The sequence below is a fragment of the Cherax quadricarinatus genome, chromosome 38, assembly GCF_038502225.1.
Source record: "Cherax quadricarinatus isolate ZL_2023a chromosome 38, ASM3850222v1, whole genome shotgun sequence".
Taxonomy (NCBI): Eukaryota; Metazoa; Arthropoda; class Malacostraca; order Decapoda; family Parastacidae; genus Cherax; species Cherax quadricarinatus.
This window is the reverse complement of record NC_091329.1, coordinates 3,019,704-3,038,963: the sequence shown is the minus strand read 5'-3', so window position 1 is coordinate 3,038,963 and position 19,260 is coordinate 3,019,704. Positions and strand designations below refer to the sequence as shown.

General features: G+C 47.1%; 1 protein-coding gene across 11 annotated transcripts in view; it reads right to left on the bottom strand.

The window, feature by feature from the left end:
- The window catches only part of LOC128692988 (FERM and PDZ domain-containing protein 3), an 838,384-nt gene that overhangs the window by 271,326 nt on the left and 547,798 nt on the right, over positions 1-19,260 (bottom strand). For all 11 annotated transcript variants that reach the window (XM_053782415.2, XM_053782416.2, XM_053782410.2 and 8 more), the window contains one exon: positions 17,365-17,469. In XM_053782415.2, coding sequence (XP_053638390.1) covers positions 17,365-17,469 — 105 coding nt within the window. The remainder of the gene's footprint in view (positions 1-17,364; positions 17,470-19,260) is intronic.

The window sequence follows — 19,260 nt, the reverse complement described above, 5'->3', positions numbered from 1 at the left end:
CAGTGCGTAGATAAAATGTAAAGAAGTCTGCACAAAGGAAAGTGGAGAAATACTGGAAGGTGCTGTAGACAGGACAGAGCAACAGGTACAGTAGAGTATCAACACAACAAGAAGTGATGAGGCTCCTACAAGAATGGGATGTGACAGAACAATGGGACCAGATAACACACATCAATGGGTGCTGAGAAAGGATGCAAAACAGTTGTGTGACCCAGTAACAAAGGTATTCAGGGGGTATCTCCAGTCAAGACCGTTGCCAGAAAACTGGAAACTGGCCAGTGAGAGAGAGAAGAGGCCATGAATTACAGGCCAGTATCTCTAACATATATATTATCAAAAGTTCTGGAGAAGACAGTACCGACAAAAAAATAGATTCTTTAAGGGAAAACAACGAGGATTTAGGGATGGAAAACCCTGTTTTACGAATTTGCTGAAATTCTACGACAGAATTACAGAAATAAAATACGAAAGGCAGAGTTGGGTGGACTGCATTTTTCTTGGACTGCAGAAAAGCATTTGGTACAGTACCACATCAAAGATTAGTCCAGAAAATAAAAGAGCAAGGAGGGCTAAAAGGCAGTGTGTGTTAGTGGAGGAAGAAGTTCCTAGATGACGGAAAGTAGAGAGTAACAGTAAGGGACGAGATATCAGTATGGGAGAGAGTAAGGAGTGGGGTTCCGCAAGGATCAGTGTGAGTACCGCTAATGTTCTTCATATACGTGAATGACCTACCAGAGGAGACTGAGTCCTGTGTGTCACTGCTTGCTAACGATGTAAAACTAACGAGAAGAATAAGATGAGAAGAGCACAGTGATAAATTACAGAGAGACCTCAACAGACTGCAAGTGTGGTCAAACAAGTGGCTTCTCGAGTTTAACCCAAGTAAATATAAGGTCAATGTAATAGTTTTAGAGGAGAGGACAGACCAGACAAAGAGTACAGCATGGGTGGAAAAAGCCTACAAATATCAGGTGAAAAGGACCTAGGAGCAAACATAACACCAAGCATATCGCCAGAATTGCAGATGAACTGTATTAACGGCAGCGGCAGCTGCAAAATCAGCAAACCTCAGAACAGCATTCAAGAACTTAAATAAAGAATCCTTCAGAATGTTACACACGACATATGTCAGCTACTGAGTACACAGCCCCAGCATGGAGCCCACACCTAGTCAAGCACGTGAAGACACTGGAAAAGAATCACAGGTTAAGAACCAGGTTAGTACCAGAAGCGAGACACATGCACTACAAGGAAAGGTTGATTTTTTATATTTTAATCAGGGGAAGCGCTAAACCCATAGTGGTCATATACCGCCTAGGAAATTGGAAGCATTCTGAGGAGGTCTGGTCCAATTCCTCAGATCAAAGACGACAGGTTAAAAGAACTGAACCTGACGATCTTATATGAGAGAAGGACTAACGGGAACATGATTATTACACGTAAAATCGTACGAGTAATTGACACGGATGATAGGAACATTGTTTGAATTAAGAGGACCAGGATCAAGAGGACACAAGTGAACGCTGAAGACGCACAGGAACCACAGGCTGGTTAAAAAGTAGAATGACTAGATTAAGGCAGTGGTGGAGGCAAACTCAATACACCGCTTCAAAAGTGGATATGATAAGACCCAAGAGGACAGAAATCAGTGATGCCGGTCAAAGTGGTCTAGGTGGCAGGGCCGGGAGATAAGCATCGACCCACTGCAAACACACACACACCCATATTCGTTGGACTGCTTGATTGCCAAGCCCAGTGCTTGCCTGTTTGCCAGAGTGACTAACTGCTAGCTAGCTGCCCTTGTCCTGCCTTCCTGTCTGCCTGCCTGCCTGCTCTGCCAGTCGCTTGAAGGTGCATGCAATACGAGGTGTGCCTGCAGAGTCGCAATCTGCAATATCTGCAACACGACACTACTCTCCACACTCAAAACTTCCGCAGCAATGTGCAACATTATCGGCCTCCATGCCTCCTCTCTCTGCCTCTCCCATTACCATATCTCCGTCCGTCCTCCCTCCCTTCGTCTCTCTCTCTCTCTCTCTCTCTCTCTCTCTCTCTAAAAAAAACTGGTGGTGAAGACGAAGAGAATAAAATCGTAGCAATTTGCAAAATACTAGTCAAGCAATCAATCAGCGCACAAACTGGCCAGTATGCCAACTAGTCAGCCAGCCAGTCAACCAAGAGGCCAACCAAACATTTAGCTAGGCATACAACCACAAAGCGTCCGTGGCTTGGTTGATACATCATAGTCCACACCTGGAAAATCCTAGAGACTCGCCCCTAATCTGCACACAGAAATTACTCCCTACGAAAGCAAAAGACTTGGCAGGCGATGGAACATACCCCCAGTGAAAAGTAGGGGCGCCATTAGGACACTAAGAGAAAACACAATAAGCGTCCGGAGCCCAAGACTGTTCAAAAGCCTCCCACCAGGCATTAGGGAAATTACCAATAGACCCCTGGTTGTCTTCAAGAGCTGGACAAACACCTAAAGTCAGTGCCAGATCAGCCGGGCTGTGGTTCGTACGTTGGACTACGAGCGGACAACAGTAATAGCCTAGTTGATCAGGCCCTGATGCACCGAGAGGCCTGGTCATGGACTGGGCCGCGGGGGCGTTGATCCCCAGACCACCCTCCACGTAGGTAGTGCATTCACCTCGCACATACTGAGTGTCCGCGGGTCGATCCCCGGTGAAAACATTGAACATATTTCCTTACATAGCCTGTTGTCCTTGTTCACCTAGCAGTAAGTAGGTACCTGGGTGTTAGTCCCCTTACACCAGCTGTCACTGTTCACCTAGCAGTAAGTAGGTACCTGGGTGTTAGTCCCCTTACACCAGCTGTCACTGTTCACCTAGCAGTAAGTAGGTACCTGGGTGTTAGTCCCCTTACACCATCTGTCACTGTTCACCTAGCAGTAAGTAGGTACCTGGGTGTTAGTCCCCTTACACCAGCTGTCACTGTTCACCTAGCAGTAAGTAGGTACCTGGGTGTTAGTCCCCTTACACCAGCTGTCACTGTTCACCTAGCAGTAAGTAGGTACCTGAGTGTTAGTCCCCTTACACCAGCTGTCACTGTTCACCTAGCAGTAAGTAGGTACCTGAGTGTTAGTCCCCTTACACCAGCTGTCACTGTTCACCTACCAGTAAGTAGGTACCTGAGTGTTAGTCCTCTTACACCCGCTGTCACTGTTCACCTAGCAGTAAGTAGGTACCTGGGTGTTAGTCCCCTTACACCATCTATCACTGTTCACCTAGCAGTAAGTAGGTACCTGGGTGTTAGTCCCCTTACACCAGCTGTCACTGTTCACCTAGCAGTAAGTAGGTACCTGGGTGTTAGTCCCCTTACACCATCTATCACTGTTCACCTAGCAGTAAGTAGGTACCTGAGTGTTAGTCCCCTTACACCAGCTGTCACTGTTCACCTAGCAGTAAGTAGGTATCTGGGTGTTAGTCGACCGTGGTCGGCCAACACTCAGGGGGTGGTAGTATACCTTCCCTTAGTATTCTTATCTAAGTTATACCTTAGATAGAATGAGCTGAGGTAAAACTGATCCGTGTGAAAAAAAAAGGGTGCACTAAATCCGTCTCAAAGAGCCAGGTCACAACCCCTTAACCTCCGCCCCTCCCCCGAGGTCAGGTTACCTCAGACACTATCAATATTTAACAGCCTCGGAGAGGGGGGGAAGGGGTTACGGGGGGGGAATCCTGGTGTAAGAGGGGGGAGGGTAGAAGCCTGGCTCTTCCGGACGCGGCTTCATCAAAGCAGAAATCACGGCAATAGTCAGCCGACGGAAACTCAAACAGGGAGAGACGCGCCAGCCACCATCCCTGTGATACACCATTTTTCCACGGAAAAATATAAAGATTACGGTTATCGTATTAACCGGATAGTTTATGGCCGGATAAGTGGATCAGTTGTAGGTCTCTATTATTCGTGTAGCCGGATAAGTGGGCCAGTTGCAGATAGACCTCAACAGACTGCAAATGTAGTCGAAGAAGTGGCTTTTCGAGTTCAACCCAAGTAAATGCAAGGTCATGTACCCGGATAAGTGGGTCAGTTGTAGGCCTTTAATATTCATGTACCCGGATAAGTGGGTCAGTTGTAAGCCTTTAATATTCATGTACCCGGATAAGTGGATCAGTTGTAGGCCTTTAATATTCATGTACCCGGATAAGTGGGCCAGTTAAGGGACTTATATTCATTGAGAAGCACTAAGCCCGTAGGGGTTACGTAGTGCCTGGGAAAGAATTAGGTTTGATCCGGGAAGAGGAGAGTAACTAGAATTCGTGAATCAAGAGCACTTCACTCTTAATGGTTGAGAGCAGAGTGTGTGTGTGTACCCACATACCTGTACAAACCTTGTTACGGAAGTTGAAAAACACTTCCTGGCCTCTACTCTGTCTTGTTATCGACTGGTTTCACAGGTTCCTAGTCTCTTGGGTACTATCATACCTGATCATGAAACTACTTAATGAACCTGTCTCAACGTCGTCATAGTCTGATTAAATTCTCCTGCCTACAGTTTTCTGCTCTGTTACATCGACAAGACTACAATCTGAGTATCGCGTGGTCACTAGTGGTATCGTGAGGTCACTAGTATCGTGTGGTAACTGGCGGTATCGTGTGGTCACTAGTATCGTGTGGTCACTGGCGGTATCGTGTAGTCACTAGTATCGTGTGGTCACTAGTAGTATCGTGTGGTCACTAGTAGTATCGTGTGGTCACTAGTGGTATCGTGGGGTCACTAGTATCGTGTGTCACTGGCGGTATCGTGGGGTCACTAGTATCGTGTGGTCACTTGTGGTATCTTGTGGTCACTAGTAGTATCGTGTGGCCACTAGTATCGTGTGGTCACTGGCGTATTCGTGTGGTCACTAATAGTATCGTGTGGTCACAAGTAGTATCGTGGGGTCACTAGTGGTATCGTGTGGTCACTAGTATCGTGGGGTCACTAGTGGCATCGTGTGGTCACTAGTAGTATCGAGTGGTCACCAGTAGCATCGTGTGGTCACCAATAGTAACGTGGGGTCACTAGTGGTATCGTGTGGTCACTAGTATCGTGTGGTCACTAGTATCGTGTGGTCACTAGTATCGTGTGGTCACTAGTGGTATCGTGGGGTCACTAGTATCGTGTGGTCACTAGTATCGTGTGGTCACTAGTATCGTGTGGTCACTAGTATCGTGTGGTCACTGGCGGTATCGTGTGGTCACTAGTAGTATCGTGTGGTCACCAGTAGTATCGTGGGGTCACTAGTAGTATCGTGTGGTCACTAGTATCGTGTGGTCAATGGTGGTATCGTGTTGGCGCTAGTAGTATCGTGTGGTCACTAGTAGTATCGTGTGGTCACCAGTAGCATCGTGTGGTCACCAGTAGTATCGTGTGGTCACCAGTAGCATCGTGTGGTCACTAGTAGTATCGTGTGGTCACCAGTAGTATCGTGTGGTCACTAGTAGTATCGTGTGGTCATCAGTAGTATCGTGTGGTCACCAGTAGCATCGTGTGGTCACTAGCATCGTGTGGTCACCAGTAGTATCGTGTGGTCACCAGTAGTATCGTGTGGTCACTAGTAGTATCGTGTGGTTACTAGTAGTATCGTGTGGTCACTAGCGGTATCGTGTGGTCACCAGTAGTATCGTGTGGCCACTAGTAGTATCGTTTGGTCACTAGTATCGTGTGGTCACTAGTAGTATCGTGTGGTCACTAGTAGTATCGTGTGGTCACTAGTAGTATCGTGTGGTCACCAGTAGTATCGTGTGGTCACTAGCGGTATCGTGTGGTCACCAGTAGTATCGTGTGGTCACTAGTATCGTGTGGTCACTAGTATCGTGTGGTCACTAGCGGTATCGTGTGGTCACCAGTAGTATCGTGTGGTCACTAGCGGTATCGTGTGGTCACCAGTAGCATCGTGTGGTCACCAGTAGTATCGTGTGGTCACCAGTAGCATCGTGTGGTCACCAGTAGTATCGTGTGGTCACTGGCGGTATCGTGGGGTCACTAGTAGTATCGCGGGGTCACTAGTATCGTGTGGTCACTAGTATCGTGTGGTCAATGGCGGTATCGTGTGGTCACTAGCGGTATCGTGTGGTCACTAGCGGTATCGTGTGGTCACTAGTATGGTTTGTAGATGAATGGTTCAGAGAACCGACATGTTGATAAATTTATCAACATGTCGGTTCTCTGAACCATTCATCTACAAACCTGTCAGACACTGCAACTTCTTGGGATCTTAATACTTGGGAATTCTTCGCTTGCCTAATTCTTGGGCACGACCTACTTCAACATTGAACAAATGTTACACCACCTATGACTGCTGCACCTCTCCTGCCAACGGTTTATAAGCTCCTTCTCAGCACGTATGCCGTATTCTATTCAAGATTGATGGACTGACCACATCGACTCAAGGTTGAGGGACTGATTACCTCATTCTCCTCCTGTTCAAGATTCTCCTTTGTATGGACTGATGAAGCCACTGTGTGGCGAAACGTTTCCTCAATAAAGATACCCAAGAGTTGCACATGTGTCTAATTTATCACTAGTATCGTGTGGTCACTAGTAGTATCGTGTGGCCACCAGTAGCATCGTGTGGTCACCAGTAGTATCGTGTGGTCACCAGTAGTATCGTGTGGTCACTAGTAGTATCGTGTGGTCACTAGTAGTATCGTGAGGCCACCAGTAGTATCGTGTGGTCACCAGTAGTATTGTGTGATCACTAGTATCGTGTGGTCAATGGCGGTATCGTGTGGTCACTAGTATCGTGTGGTCACTAGTAGTATCGTGTGGTCACTAGTAGTATCGTGTGGTCACTAGAAGCATCGTGTGGTCACTAGTATCGTGTGGTCACCAGTAGTATCGTGTGGTCACCAGTAGCATCGTGTGGTCACCAGTAGCACCGTGTGGTCACTAGTAGTATCGTGTGGTCACTAGTAGTATCGTGTGGTCACTAGTAGTATCGTGTGATCACTAGCGGTATCGTGTGGTCACCAGTAGTATCGTGTGGTCACTAGTAGTATCGTGTGGTCACTAGTAGTATCGTGTGGTCACTAGTATCGTGTGGTCACTAGTAGTATTGTGTGGTCACTAGTATTATCGTGTGATCACTAGTAGTATCGTGTGGTCACTAGTATCGTGTGGTCACTAGTATCGTGTGGTCACTAGTATCGTGTGGTCACTAGTATCGTGTGGTCACTAGTAGTATCGTGTGGTCACCAGTAGTATCATGTGGTCACTAGTATCGTGTGGTCACTAGCATCGTGTGGTCACTAGTAGTATCGTGTGGTCACTAGTAGTATCGTGTGGTCACCAGTAGTATCGTGTGGTCACCAGTAGTACAGTGTGGTCACTAGTAGTATCGTGTGGTCACTAGTAGTATCGTGTGGTCACTAGTAGTATCGTGTGGTCACCAGTAGTATCGTGTGGTCACTAGTAGCATCGTGTGGTCACCAGTAGTATCGTGTGGTCACCAGTAGTATCGTGTCGTCACTAGTAGTATCGTGTCGTCACCAGTAGTATCGTGTGGTCACCAGTAGTATCGTGTGGTCACTAGTATCGTGTGGTCACTAGTAGTATCGTGTGGTCACTAGTAGTATCGTGTGGTCACCAGTAGCATCATGTGGTCACTAGTAGTATCGTGTGGTCACCAGTAGCATCGTGTGGTCACTAGTAGCATCGTGTGGTCACCAGTAGCATCGTGTGGTCACCAGTAGAATCGTGTGATCACCAGTAGTATCGTGTGATCACCAATAGCATCGTGTGGTCACCAATAGCATCGTGTGGTCACCAGTAGTATCGTGTGGTCACCAGTAGTATCGTGTGGTCACCAGTAGTATCGTGTGGTCACCAGTAGCATCGTGTGGTCACCAGTAACATCGTGTGGTCACCAGTAGTATCGTGTGGTCACCAGTAGCATCGTGTGGTCACAAGTAGTATCGTGTGGTCACCAGTAGTATCGTGTGGTCACCAGTAGCATCGTGTGGTCACAAGTAGCATCGTGTGGTCACCAGTAGTATCGTGTAGTCACCAGTAGCATCGTGTGGTCACCACTAGTATCGTGTGGTCACCAGTAGCATCGTGTGGTCACCAGTAGTATCGTGTGGTCACCAGTAATATCGTGTGGTCACCAGTAGTATCGTGTGGTCACCAGGGTCACCAGTAGCATCGTGTGGTCACCAGTAGTATCGTGTGGTCACCAGTAGTATCGTGTGGTCACCAGTAGCATCGTGTGGTCACAAGTAGTATCGTGTGGTCACCAGTAGCATCGTGTGGTCACCAGTAGTATCGTGGTCACCAGTAGTATCGTGTGGTCACCAGTAGCATCGTGTGGTCACCAGTAGCATCGTGTGGTCACCAGTAGTATCGTGTGATCACCAGTAGCATCGTGTGGTCACCAGTAGCATCGTGTGGTCACCAGTAGCATCGTGTGGTCACCAGTAGCATCGTGTGGTCACCAGTAGTATCGTGTGGTCACCAGTAGTATCGTGTGGTCACAAGTAGTATCGTGTGGTCACCAGTAGCATCGTGTGGTCACCAGTAGCATCGTGTGGTCACCAGTAGCATCGTGTGGTCACCAGTAGTATCGTGTAGTCACCAGTAGCATCGTGTGGTCACCAGTAGCATCGTGTGGTCACCACTAGTATCGTGTGGTCACCAGTAGCATCGTGTGGTCACCAGTAGTATCGTGTGGTCACCAGTAATATCGTGTGGTCACCAGTAGTATCGTGTCGTCACCAGGGTCACCAGTAGCATCGTGTGGTCACCAGTAGTATCGTGTGGTCAGCAGGGTCACCAGTAGCATCGTGTGGTCACCAGTAGTATCGTGTGGTCACCAGTAGCATCGTGTGGTCACCAGTAGCATCGTGTGGTCACCAGTAGTATCGTGTGGTCACCAGTAGCACCGTGTGGTCACCAGTAGCATCGTGTTGTCGCTAGCAACACTAAGTCTTGTAAGTCTGTGTACATCTGCATGATCCAGCACGAAGAGCAGGTAGTCTCTCGCTGGTTGTGGCCTCTCCCACTATCTCGCTGGTTGTGGCCTCTCCCACTGTCTCAGTATCTCGCTGGTTGTGGCCTCTCCCACTCTCTTAGTATCTGGCCTCTCCCACTCTCTCAGTATCTCGCTGGTGTGGCCTCTCCCACTCTCCCAGCATCTCGCTGGTTGTGGCCTCTCCCACTCTCTCAGTATCTCGCTGGTTGTGGCCTCTCCCACTCTCCCAGCATCTCGCTGGTTGTGGCCTCTCCCACTCTCTCAGTATCTCGCTGGTTGTGGCCTCTCCCACTCTCCCAGCATCTCGCTGGTTGTGGCCTCTCCCACTCTCTCAGTATCTTGCTGGTTGTGGCCTCTCCCACTCTCTCAGTATCTCGCTGGTTGTGGCCTCTCCCACTCTCTCAGTATCTCGCTGGTTGTGGCCTCTCCCACTCTCCCAGCATCTCGCTGGTTGTGGCCTCTCCCACTCTCTCAGTATCTCGCTGGTTGTGGCCTCTCCCACTCTCCCAGCATCTCGCTGGTTGTGGCCTCTCCCACTCTCTCAGTATCTTGCTGGTTGTGGCCTCTCCCACTCTCTCAGTATCTTGCTGGTTGTGGCCTCTCCCACTCTCTCAGTATCTTGCTGGTTGTGGCCTCTCCCACTCTCTCAGTATCTCGCTGGTTGTGGCCTCTCCCACTCTCCCAGCATCTCGCTGGTTGTGGCCTCTCCCACTCTCTCAGTATCTTGCTGGTTGTGGCCTCTCCCACTCTCTCAGTATCTTGCTGGTTGTGGCCTCTCCCACTCTCTCAGTATCTCGCTGGTTGTGGCCTCTCCCACTCTCTCAGTATCTCGCTGGTTGTGGCCTCTCCCACTCTCCCAGCATCTCGCTGGTTGTGGCCTCTCCCACTCTCTCAGTATCTCGCTGGTTGTGGCCTCTCTCACTCTCCCAGCATCTCGCTGGTTGTGGCCTCTCCCACTCTCTCAGTATCTCGCTGGTTGTGGCCTCTCCCACTCTCTCAGTATCTTGCTGGTTGTGGCCTCTCCCACTCTCTCAGTATCTTGCTGGTTGTGGCCTCTCCCACTCTCTCAGTATCTTGCTGGTTGTGGCCTCTCCCACTCTCTCAGTATCTCGCTGGTTGTGGCCTCTCCCAGCATCTCGCTGGTTGTGGCCTCTCCCACTCTCTCAGTATCTTGCTGGTTGTGGCCTCTCCCACTCTCTCAGTATCTTGCTGGTTGTGGCCTCTCCCACTCTCTCAGTATCTCGCTGGTTGTGGCCTCTCCCACTCTCTCAGTATCTCGCTGGTTGTGGCCTCTCCCACTCTCCCAGCATCTCGCTGGTTGTGGCCTCTCCCACTCTCTCAGTATCTCGCTGGTTGTGGCCTCTCCCACTCTCCCAGCATCTCGCTGGTTGTGGCCTCTCCCACTCTCTCAGTATCTTGCTGGTTGTGGCCTCTCCCACTCTCTCAGTATCTTGCTGGTTGTGGCCTCTCCCACTCTCTCAGTATCTTGCTGGTTGTGGCCTCTCCCACTCTCTCAGTATCTTGCTGGTTGTGGCCTCTCCCACTCTCTCAGTATCTCGCTGGTTGTGGCCTCTCCCACTCTCTCAGTATCTCGCTGGTTGTGGCCTCTCCCACTCTCCCAGCATCTCGCTGGTTGTGGCCTCTCCCACTCTCTCAGTATCTCGCTGGTTGTGGCCTCTCCCACTCTCCCAGCATCTCGCTGGTTGTGGCCTCTCCCACTCTCTCAGTATCTTGCTGGTTGTGGCCTCTCCCACTCTCTCAGTATCTTGCTGGTTGTGGCCTCTCCCACTCTCTCAGTATCTTGCTGGTTGTGGCCTCTCCCACTCTCTCAGTATCTTGCTGGTTGTGGCCTCTCCCACTCTCTCAGTATCTCGCTGGTTGTGGCCTCTCCCACTCTCTCAGTATCTCGCTGGTTGTGGCCTCTCCCACTCTCTCAGTATCTCGCTGGTTGTGGCCTCTCCCACTCTTCCAGCATCTCGCTGGTTGTGGCCTCTCCCACTCTCTCAGTATCTTGCTGGTTGTGGCCTCTCCCACTCTCTCAGTATCTTGCTGGTTGTGGCCTCTCCCACTCTCTCAGTATCTCGCTGGTTGTGGCCTCTCCCACTCTCTCAGTATCTCGCTGGTTGTGGCCTCTCCCACTCTCTCAGTATCTCGCTGGTTGTGGCCTCTCCCACTCTCTCAGTATCTCGCTGGTTGTGGCCTCTCCCACTCTCTCAGTATCTCGCTGGTTGTGGCCTCTCCCACTCTCTCAGTATCTTGCTGGTTGTGGCCTCTCCCACTCTCTCAGTATCTTGCTGGTTGTGGCCTCTGTTGCAACCCCTGAATGGGTTGCAATGATTATTATGTATATATATAATCATTATCTTTTCATATAATTTTATATTGCTTATATTTGCGATAATAGCTAAATCGTAAATATATTGCTTTATATTGTTATTTGACTTAGCTTCCTTTGGTTAGGTAGGATATAACATATGTGCTCAGTTCAAGTCTTGATTGTCTAACTACTGTAATTATCGCTTGTGGCTCGTTAGACTGCCGGCTTCTGTTTCTGAGCTGCAGCTGTCCACGGAACTATCACGTTATCGAGGGGGGGTGTCCTCACCTCGCCTGAAGTATTCAGTCTGGTCTAGACTCTCTTGGTGGTTGGACGTATTCCTGACAAGTGCCTAACTCTTCCTTATTGGCCCTTGTTGGAGGATCGTCTCTGTAGCTTTGTTAGTTCTGTAGAACTCTGTTCTCAGAACATTGTATAGACTTAGTGATTTTCGACGTTGTACTGAGGTTGTGTGTCGCATAGACTCTCGAAACAACTCAGGTCCTGAGCTGTAGCTTCTGACCTAACTTGTACTGGTATCTGTGTATTATCACAGTCGGGGATTTTCTTATGCTGAACTTAGATTCATTAGTATGGGAGTTTGGTGACTTTTGTGGAGGATCTGCAGATGGTCCCTACTTAGTGTCGTTATATTATCTCCTTGTTCCTGATTCTGTGTCGCAGTTGCTTGTTATATTGCTATTGGGCTTAGCATTCTTTTTATTGTTCAAGCAGACTGTTCTGATTGCCAGTTGGTCAAGATGTTAGTTTGTGAGGACTTTGTCAGTCACTTGTTAAGTCTAGTCGAGTCGTGAGACATAGCGAACTACTTAGAGCACTTACATACACACAAACTTACTTGTACATATTTGTAATATCTTATTAAATGTTAAAGTACCAGACGGTACTTAAGAATTATAAATGTGATATGTGCTTTCAGCACAATAATACTGTAAACGAGAGAAGTGATTATTATTATTTTGATTATTATTAATTTAATTTACTTTGATATTATACCTCTAGACGATACTCAATAAATTTATTAAATTTTATTTTCTCTAGTTAGTAACCTACCAGTTGTTATCCTAAAGCACTAATAATTCTTACTGATAATTGGACAAGGATACTGACTAATTGTTACGAAAACCCAGTAACAGGCTGGATGCTAGAAGGGCAGTCCTTTCTAGTATTCACTGGAGATCTCTAAGCTTTTAGAATCGCATTTTTTGTAACACCTCTCCCACTCTCTCAGTATCTCGCTGGTTGTGGCCTCTCCCACTCTCCCAGCATCCTTCATGTCTTCACACATTTTATTAGGGGGAGTTTCCTCGTTGCCAAGTCAGTTTGTCAATTAACTCAGAGAAGGTATGTTGGCTACAAGGGAGTCAGTGGTAGGTTTGTAAGTGAGAGGTTTCAGCATTACACAGTGAAATTGACGGGCCCAGGAGCACTGCTCCTCAGTGTAGCGAACATGACACAAGAGAGAGAGAGAGAGAGAGAGAGAGAGAGAGAGAGAGAGAGAGAGAGACCTCCCCTCCCTGCCTACACTTCAACATACATCAAAGCTTCTCCTTGATAGCGCCTTCAGCCTCTGTGTGTGTGTGTGTGTGTGTGTGTGTGTGTGTGTGTGTGTGTGTGTGTGTGTGTGTGTGTGTGTGTGTGTGTGTGTGTGTGTGTGTATGTATGTATGTATTCGTGTGCGAGCGAGCTAGAGAGAGAGAGAGAGAGAGACAGCCAGTGCCCCCCACTACCCCTATACTAATCCTCCACTCTCCCAACCCCTCTCATCCCCGTCAAACCCATACATAACCCCTCCCCATCACATATACATGCCCCCACCATCCCCTGCCACTACTCTCCAGACATCTCACCACCGCGGCCACTTCACACATCAATCACATACATTCGTATATATATATATTATATATATATATATATATATATATATATATATATATATATATATATATATATATATATATATATATATATATATATATATCTTGATATACCAATATACCTGTTCTGTGATGGTATATATATATTCCTGAAGAGTGACAATATACCTCTTTATTACAGGATAGTTATACTTCGTATATCTCATTGACAATGATACAGAGACCAGGAGCTGTGGCTCGACCCCTGCAATCACAATAAGGTGAATTAAGTGAACACACACACACACACACACACACACACACACACACACACACACACACACACACACACACACACACACACACACACACGCACGCACGCACGCACGCACGCACGCACGCACGCGCACACACACACACCACCTACTGGAGAATTTAATCAGATTCCCAATTCTCCATTACCAAAAAAAAATCCAAGCAGGCGCCTGGTGAACGGCAGACAACGGGAGATAATTCTCACATTCAGGTATTAACAGTAGCATTTCCCTGTTGTACAGAGCACCGCCGCTCCTCCAACGGCATTTTTTTCTTTTGAGAGAGAGAGAGAGAGAGAGAGAGAGAGAGAGAGAGAGAGACTGAAGAAGACATTTTGGAGTCGTCAGGGACATTGATACATGTCTGCAAACGTTTTTATTTATCACCAGACATTTCCGTAATTCCGGATTTACACAGGACGTTAAAGGTATTTTCATCGTGCGTGTCCGTATATCCATCGTGCATTTTCGTATTTTCACCATACATATCCAGATTTCCGGACTGCATATCCAGACCTCCACATTGAATATCCAGATTGCATATCCAGATTTCAGCACTGCTTATCCAGACCTCCACACTGCATATACAGATTTCCACTTTAAACAACCGCATTTCCACTAATGATTTCCGTATTTCCAAAACCAGAACACACACACACACACACACACACACACACACACACACACACACACACACACACACACACACACACACACTCATTTTAGTCTGCCCAGGTAAGTGATACCACCTGTGTTTAAGGTGGGTTAAGGTTAATTAAGTTTACCCCGACCTCGTTCAGCAGCGTACCCACCCACCCACACACACCCACACCCACACACATCCACACCCACCCACACACACACATACCCCCCCACACACACACATACCCCCCCCACACACACATACACCCCCACACACACACACATACACCCCCACACACACACACATACCCCTCACACACACACGTACCCCTCACACCCCCCCCCCACACACACACATGCACCCCCCACACACACACACACACATCTCACCCCCCACACACACACCCCTCACACATACACACACCCACAAAGGTAATGTTTGTAGACACACCAGAAAAAGGAAAGGAGGGACGGAGGGAAAGAAGAGGGGAAGATGAGAGAGAGAGAGAGAATAGAAGAATAGAAATAAAATAAGAAGAGAAAATATAACAAGAAAAGATTTACCAAGAGGTGCAGAGAGAGACACTGACAGACTGAAAGTGTTAACAAACACAGGTGTAAATGTAAATATTGTAAATGAACATGTAAACAGAAAGGATTTCTAGTGTTTATGGCACAATGCTAGAGATTAACTCTCATTCTATTACTATTTTCTCTGTTTCCTATTAACATTTGCCTATTTATCTATCTCTCACCTATAACACTTTACCTATCATTATAACAATTTATCTATCACCTACAATTTATCTATCACCTACAATTTATCTATCACCTATAACAATTTACCTACATGTGCCCATTACTTAACTGCGTATTACCCATTTATCTACTAATTTTTTTCTGAACTTTCCCGCCCCCTGGGTGGCACCCACAACCGTCTATTAACATCCAGGTACCAATTTACTGATAGATGAATGGGGCAGTGTGTGTAAAGGCGACTTTCCTAAATGTATCTCCTCGTCTGGGGATCGAACCTGGGAGAATCCGGTTGTGAGTGGAGCAAGAGGAGGGAGAGGAGGAAGAGGAGGAGGAGAGGAAAAGGAAGAGGGAGGAGAGATGGCGAAAAGATGAAGAAAGAGGACGAAAGGAGTAGAAAGGATTATGAAGGAGCATCGACAGATGATGCTGGAGAAAAATACTGAAGAGGTATGGGAGAGGGTGTGAGGGAGAGGCTGTGAGGGAGAGGCTGTGGGGGAGGTGTGGGTGTGGGGATAAGGGTGTTGGGGTGAGGGTGTGGGGGGAGAGGGTGTTGGGGTGTGGGTGTGGGGGAGAGGGTGTTGGAGGACAGGGTGTGGGAGGAGTGGGGGAAGGTGTGAAACACTGATAACAGATCAATCGGGGGAATACCTGGAGTATACCTGGAGGGTGTTCCGGGGGCCAACGCCCCCGCGGCCCAGTCCTTGACCAGGCCTCCTGGTGGATCAGGACCTGATCAACCAGGTTGTTACTGTTGGCCGCACGTAGTCGAATGTACGAACCACAGCCCGGCTGATCGAGTACTGACTTTAGGTATCTGTCCAGCTCCCTTTTGAAGGCAGCCAGGGGCCTATTTGTAATTCCCCTGATACATGGTGGGAGGCTGTTGAACAGTCTTGGGCCCCGGACACTTATTGTATCTTCTATGTGTACTAAGCCTGTTATCTGACCCAGTGCCAGGGTCATGGCTCTCCTGACACATGTCGGCAGCAGTAGCAATGGCAACAACAGTCGCAGCAGCACCACCAGCAGCAACAGCAGTGTCCTACACCCCTTCACGGTCTACATAACATGAACAATGTACTCTGCAGTGAAGGGAGGGTAATGGGGAGGAGTGAGTGAGAGGAGGGGAGGGATAGGTAAGGGGGAGGGGAAGTGGAAGAAGAGTGAGGGGGAAAAGATTAACTGTTCATCCTGCTCAAGCCTTTGTCTGACCCCTGACATGACACCAGACAGGAAGAGGAAATTCATGGTAGAACACGTACACACGTACACACGTACACACACACACACACACACACACACACACACACACACACACCTCAGACCTCTGCAACACAATTGTCCTCAAAGATTTGTTAAATTATACCATGAATTAAGAAAAGATCCTAGACATGACCTTACGAAAGCAGACAAAGCAAATGCGGTAGTAATTATGGACAAGGTAGATTACGGGAAGAAAAATAGCATTAGAAGACAGGAGAACTGACGTGCCCTTTAAGTGCTTCATTACCACTGTAATCTAATGAACTATCAAAATAAACCATGCCACGGGTAGGGTTTGAACCCGCGGTCAGAGAGAGTCGTGGTATGGTTTGTTTACAATCGTGTCATTACGATTTCATGAGCCAGCACCTGGCGGTGATGGTGCTTTTACTCTCCACAAAACAAATGTTTCCTGATACCCCATACCCACACGATGGGTATGGGGTGAGTAAAAAACTATTAAACCACACTGGCTAACTGCCTCTGCTCCTCCTCCTCTCCACCTCACAGTCATGTCTTATTCTTCCTGCTCCTATGCCTTCACATCCTCCTCCTCGTCTCATCCTCCTGTTCCACCATAAAGACAGCAGAGGAAGGGTACATCACAAAAACTGCTATAGCATCAGTGTAACACATCTCTGTGTGCCCCAGGAAAAAGCGCCTCGTTCCCGAATGGGTTTTACCAATCTGCCACATTAGCTTCTCATGTGCGGCCGCCCCAGGCAGCTACAGTGCCAGGCTCGCCTTTCACACCGAGCTTGATGCACATTTTTGTGCATCAAGCTGTGTAAGTTACAAGCAAGACAAGACATTCTGCACTTACCTGCTGGTGGAAATCCTCCAGTAACTCAGGGCGCGGAAGGATATACAGTAACGCACCTTGGTGATGGTTACACAGGGGTTAAATCAGGGTGTATCTGTCTCCTGGGAGTAACATCCGTGGATGTGGCACATTGTAAAATAGGGGAAGAGAGAAGGTGGTGTGTGCATGGGCGTGGCAATACCCCGCAGTGTTAAAACCACACACTGCACAGCATGCTCTTTTTGGCGCATTTCCTCCCTCTGTGTAGAGCTTAGCAAGTCATGAGTTACAGCTCTACAAAGAGCGAAAAGTTGTCCCGATAAAAGCTTGCTGTGTGGCCAGTGGCTTCACTACTGCAGGCAGCACGCCATCTGGATGACAACACAGAGTAAGAGAGTGTTGTACTAACCTCCTTGTCGGGGTCCTTGAGAGAGATCTCCACACGGTAGGAGAGTTCGTCCTCCCGGCTCACCCTCACGCCTGTGGCCTGCTCGATCTCACACAGAGCCTCGGGCTGTAGGAAAACAAACATCAAACCTAGTATAAAACACACACACACACACATACACACACTATACATGCTACACACAATTACATGATTGTGTGTGTGTGTGTGTGTGTGTGTGTGTGTGTGTGTTATGACTCTGAAGTGTACTGAACACTTATGAAATGTAAAGTACACATTATAAGTAGCATTAATAAAACTATATTTTATTTATAACAAGTAGTAAGTTCGATAAAACATTTATTCTTCTGCATGGGCTCTTGATCCAAAGAATTGGAACTACTTAACCCTTCCTACGATCAAACACAATTTCAATTCTCCAGGGTCTGGGTATCACCCAAAAAGATACTAATTAATAATAGTATAATATAATTATTATTATTAGATGTATTTAGATGGCTGAGTGATCGGAGAAGGATATATCTGTATTGCGTAACTCCAGTTACCCTGTACCTCAATGCAAGCGAAAAGATTAGTGCAGAGTGCGGCATAAGTTGATAATACAGTTAAGTATCAGCGGTGAAGATCTGAGGCCATCCAGAAGAGGCACTCACAAATTATCACATAGAAACCAATCTCCCAATTTCTGTACTACAAATAGCAACTTAGGGAAACAGCACAAAACTAATACAATCCTTCCACTAAGAAACAACAAGTTTGAAGCCAAGCTGGAGAGGCATTGTCTCTTATCTCAGAGACACACAAATATCCTAAGATACGCCAGGTTTGCATTATCAACTTACCACCGCTGAAAAAATTAAAGGTAATCGGACGAGACTCAGAAATTATCGTATGAAAACCGGCATTTCAACTTTCCCAATTTCTTCCATTAAAAAAATTCAAATTTGGACGTACACAGGACAAAATCACTCCAAACTGACCGTTAAGTATGAATGCAAGAAATTAATGTAGCAATTTTTTTACAATGGTCTTCAGGGACCATGGATGTTACAGGCAGATAAAAATACTTTATGTAAAGTTAACCTAAGATAACCCAACAGAAGAGACATTCTCCAGTAGTCGACTGGTGTGGGTGGCATCCTGGGGGACAAGATTCAATTCAAATTCAATTCAAACTTTATTCTCTATAAGTATTACGATGCTAAGTTTACAGAATTTGGTTGTGTGGTTTACATGTAGTAAAATAATAATTACAGAGTGTACCACTAGAACGCCTAGCATGGCTAGGCATTTCGGGAAGGACCACAATGGAAATAAGACAGACAGTCCTGGATGACGCACTGACTTTCTTGCGTAACCCTGGGTGGCTAACCCTCCGGGGATAACAATCCCAACAAAATCTCATCTTAACACTGTACCTGACAATGTACCGGCCCTGGAATTAATTCATACAGTATTTAAGGCTTAACTATCAAACTTGAGGTAAAATTTAAAACTTTCATTCTAGAAAATGAGAAGGGTAAAATACTGCCATATTCAAGGGAAGTGCTAAACTCTTATGGGTCGTACATCATGTAGATGAGAAAAAAAAAAAGATAACGTATTTGAGTCATCCCAAAAAGGAAGAAGATAGAAGCTCCGTTTTCTCTTAAGATTATTAATTCACGTTCTCTGTGTAGGAACTTAGCATAAACTTACTTAAAATCTGAGTTATTAACCCATCGGGTTAATAAGCCACTTTCACTTCATTTTCTTATCCTCGATAATTTACATATCTGTAAAAAACTATAATTGTATAAGTAACATAAGGAAACTAACTTACTTAACCCAGGATAACCCAAGAAAGCCACTCACGTTTATTTCCATTGGGATCCATCGATTCTCTTCCCCAGGATGCGA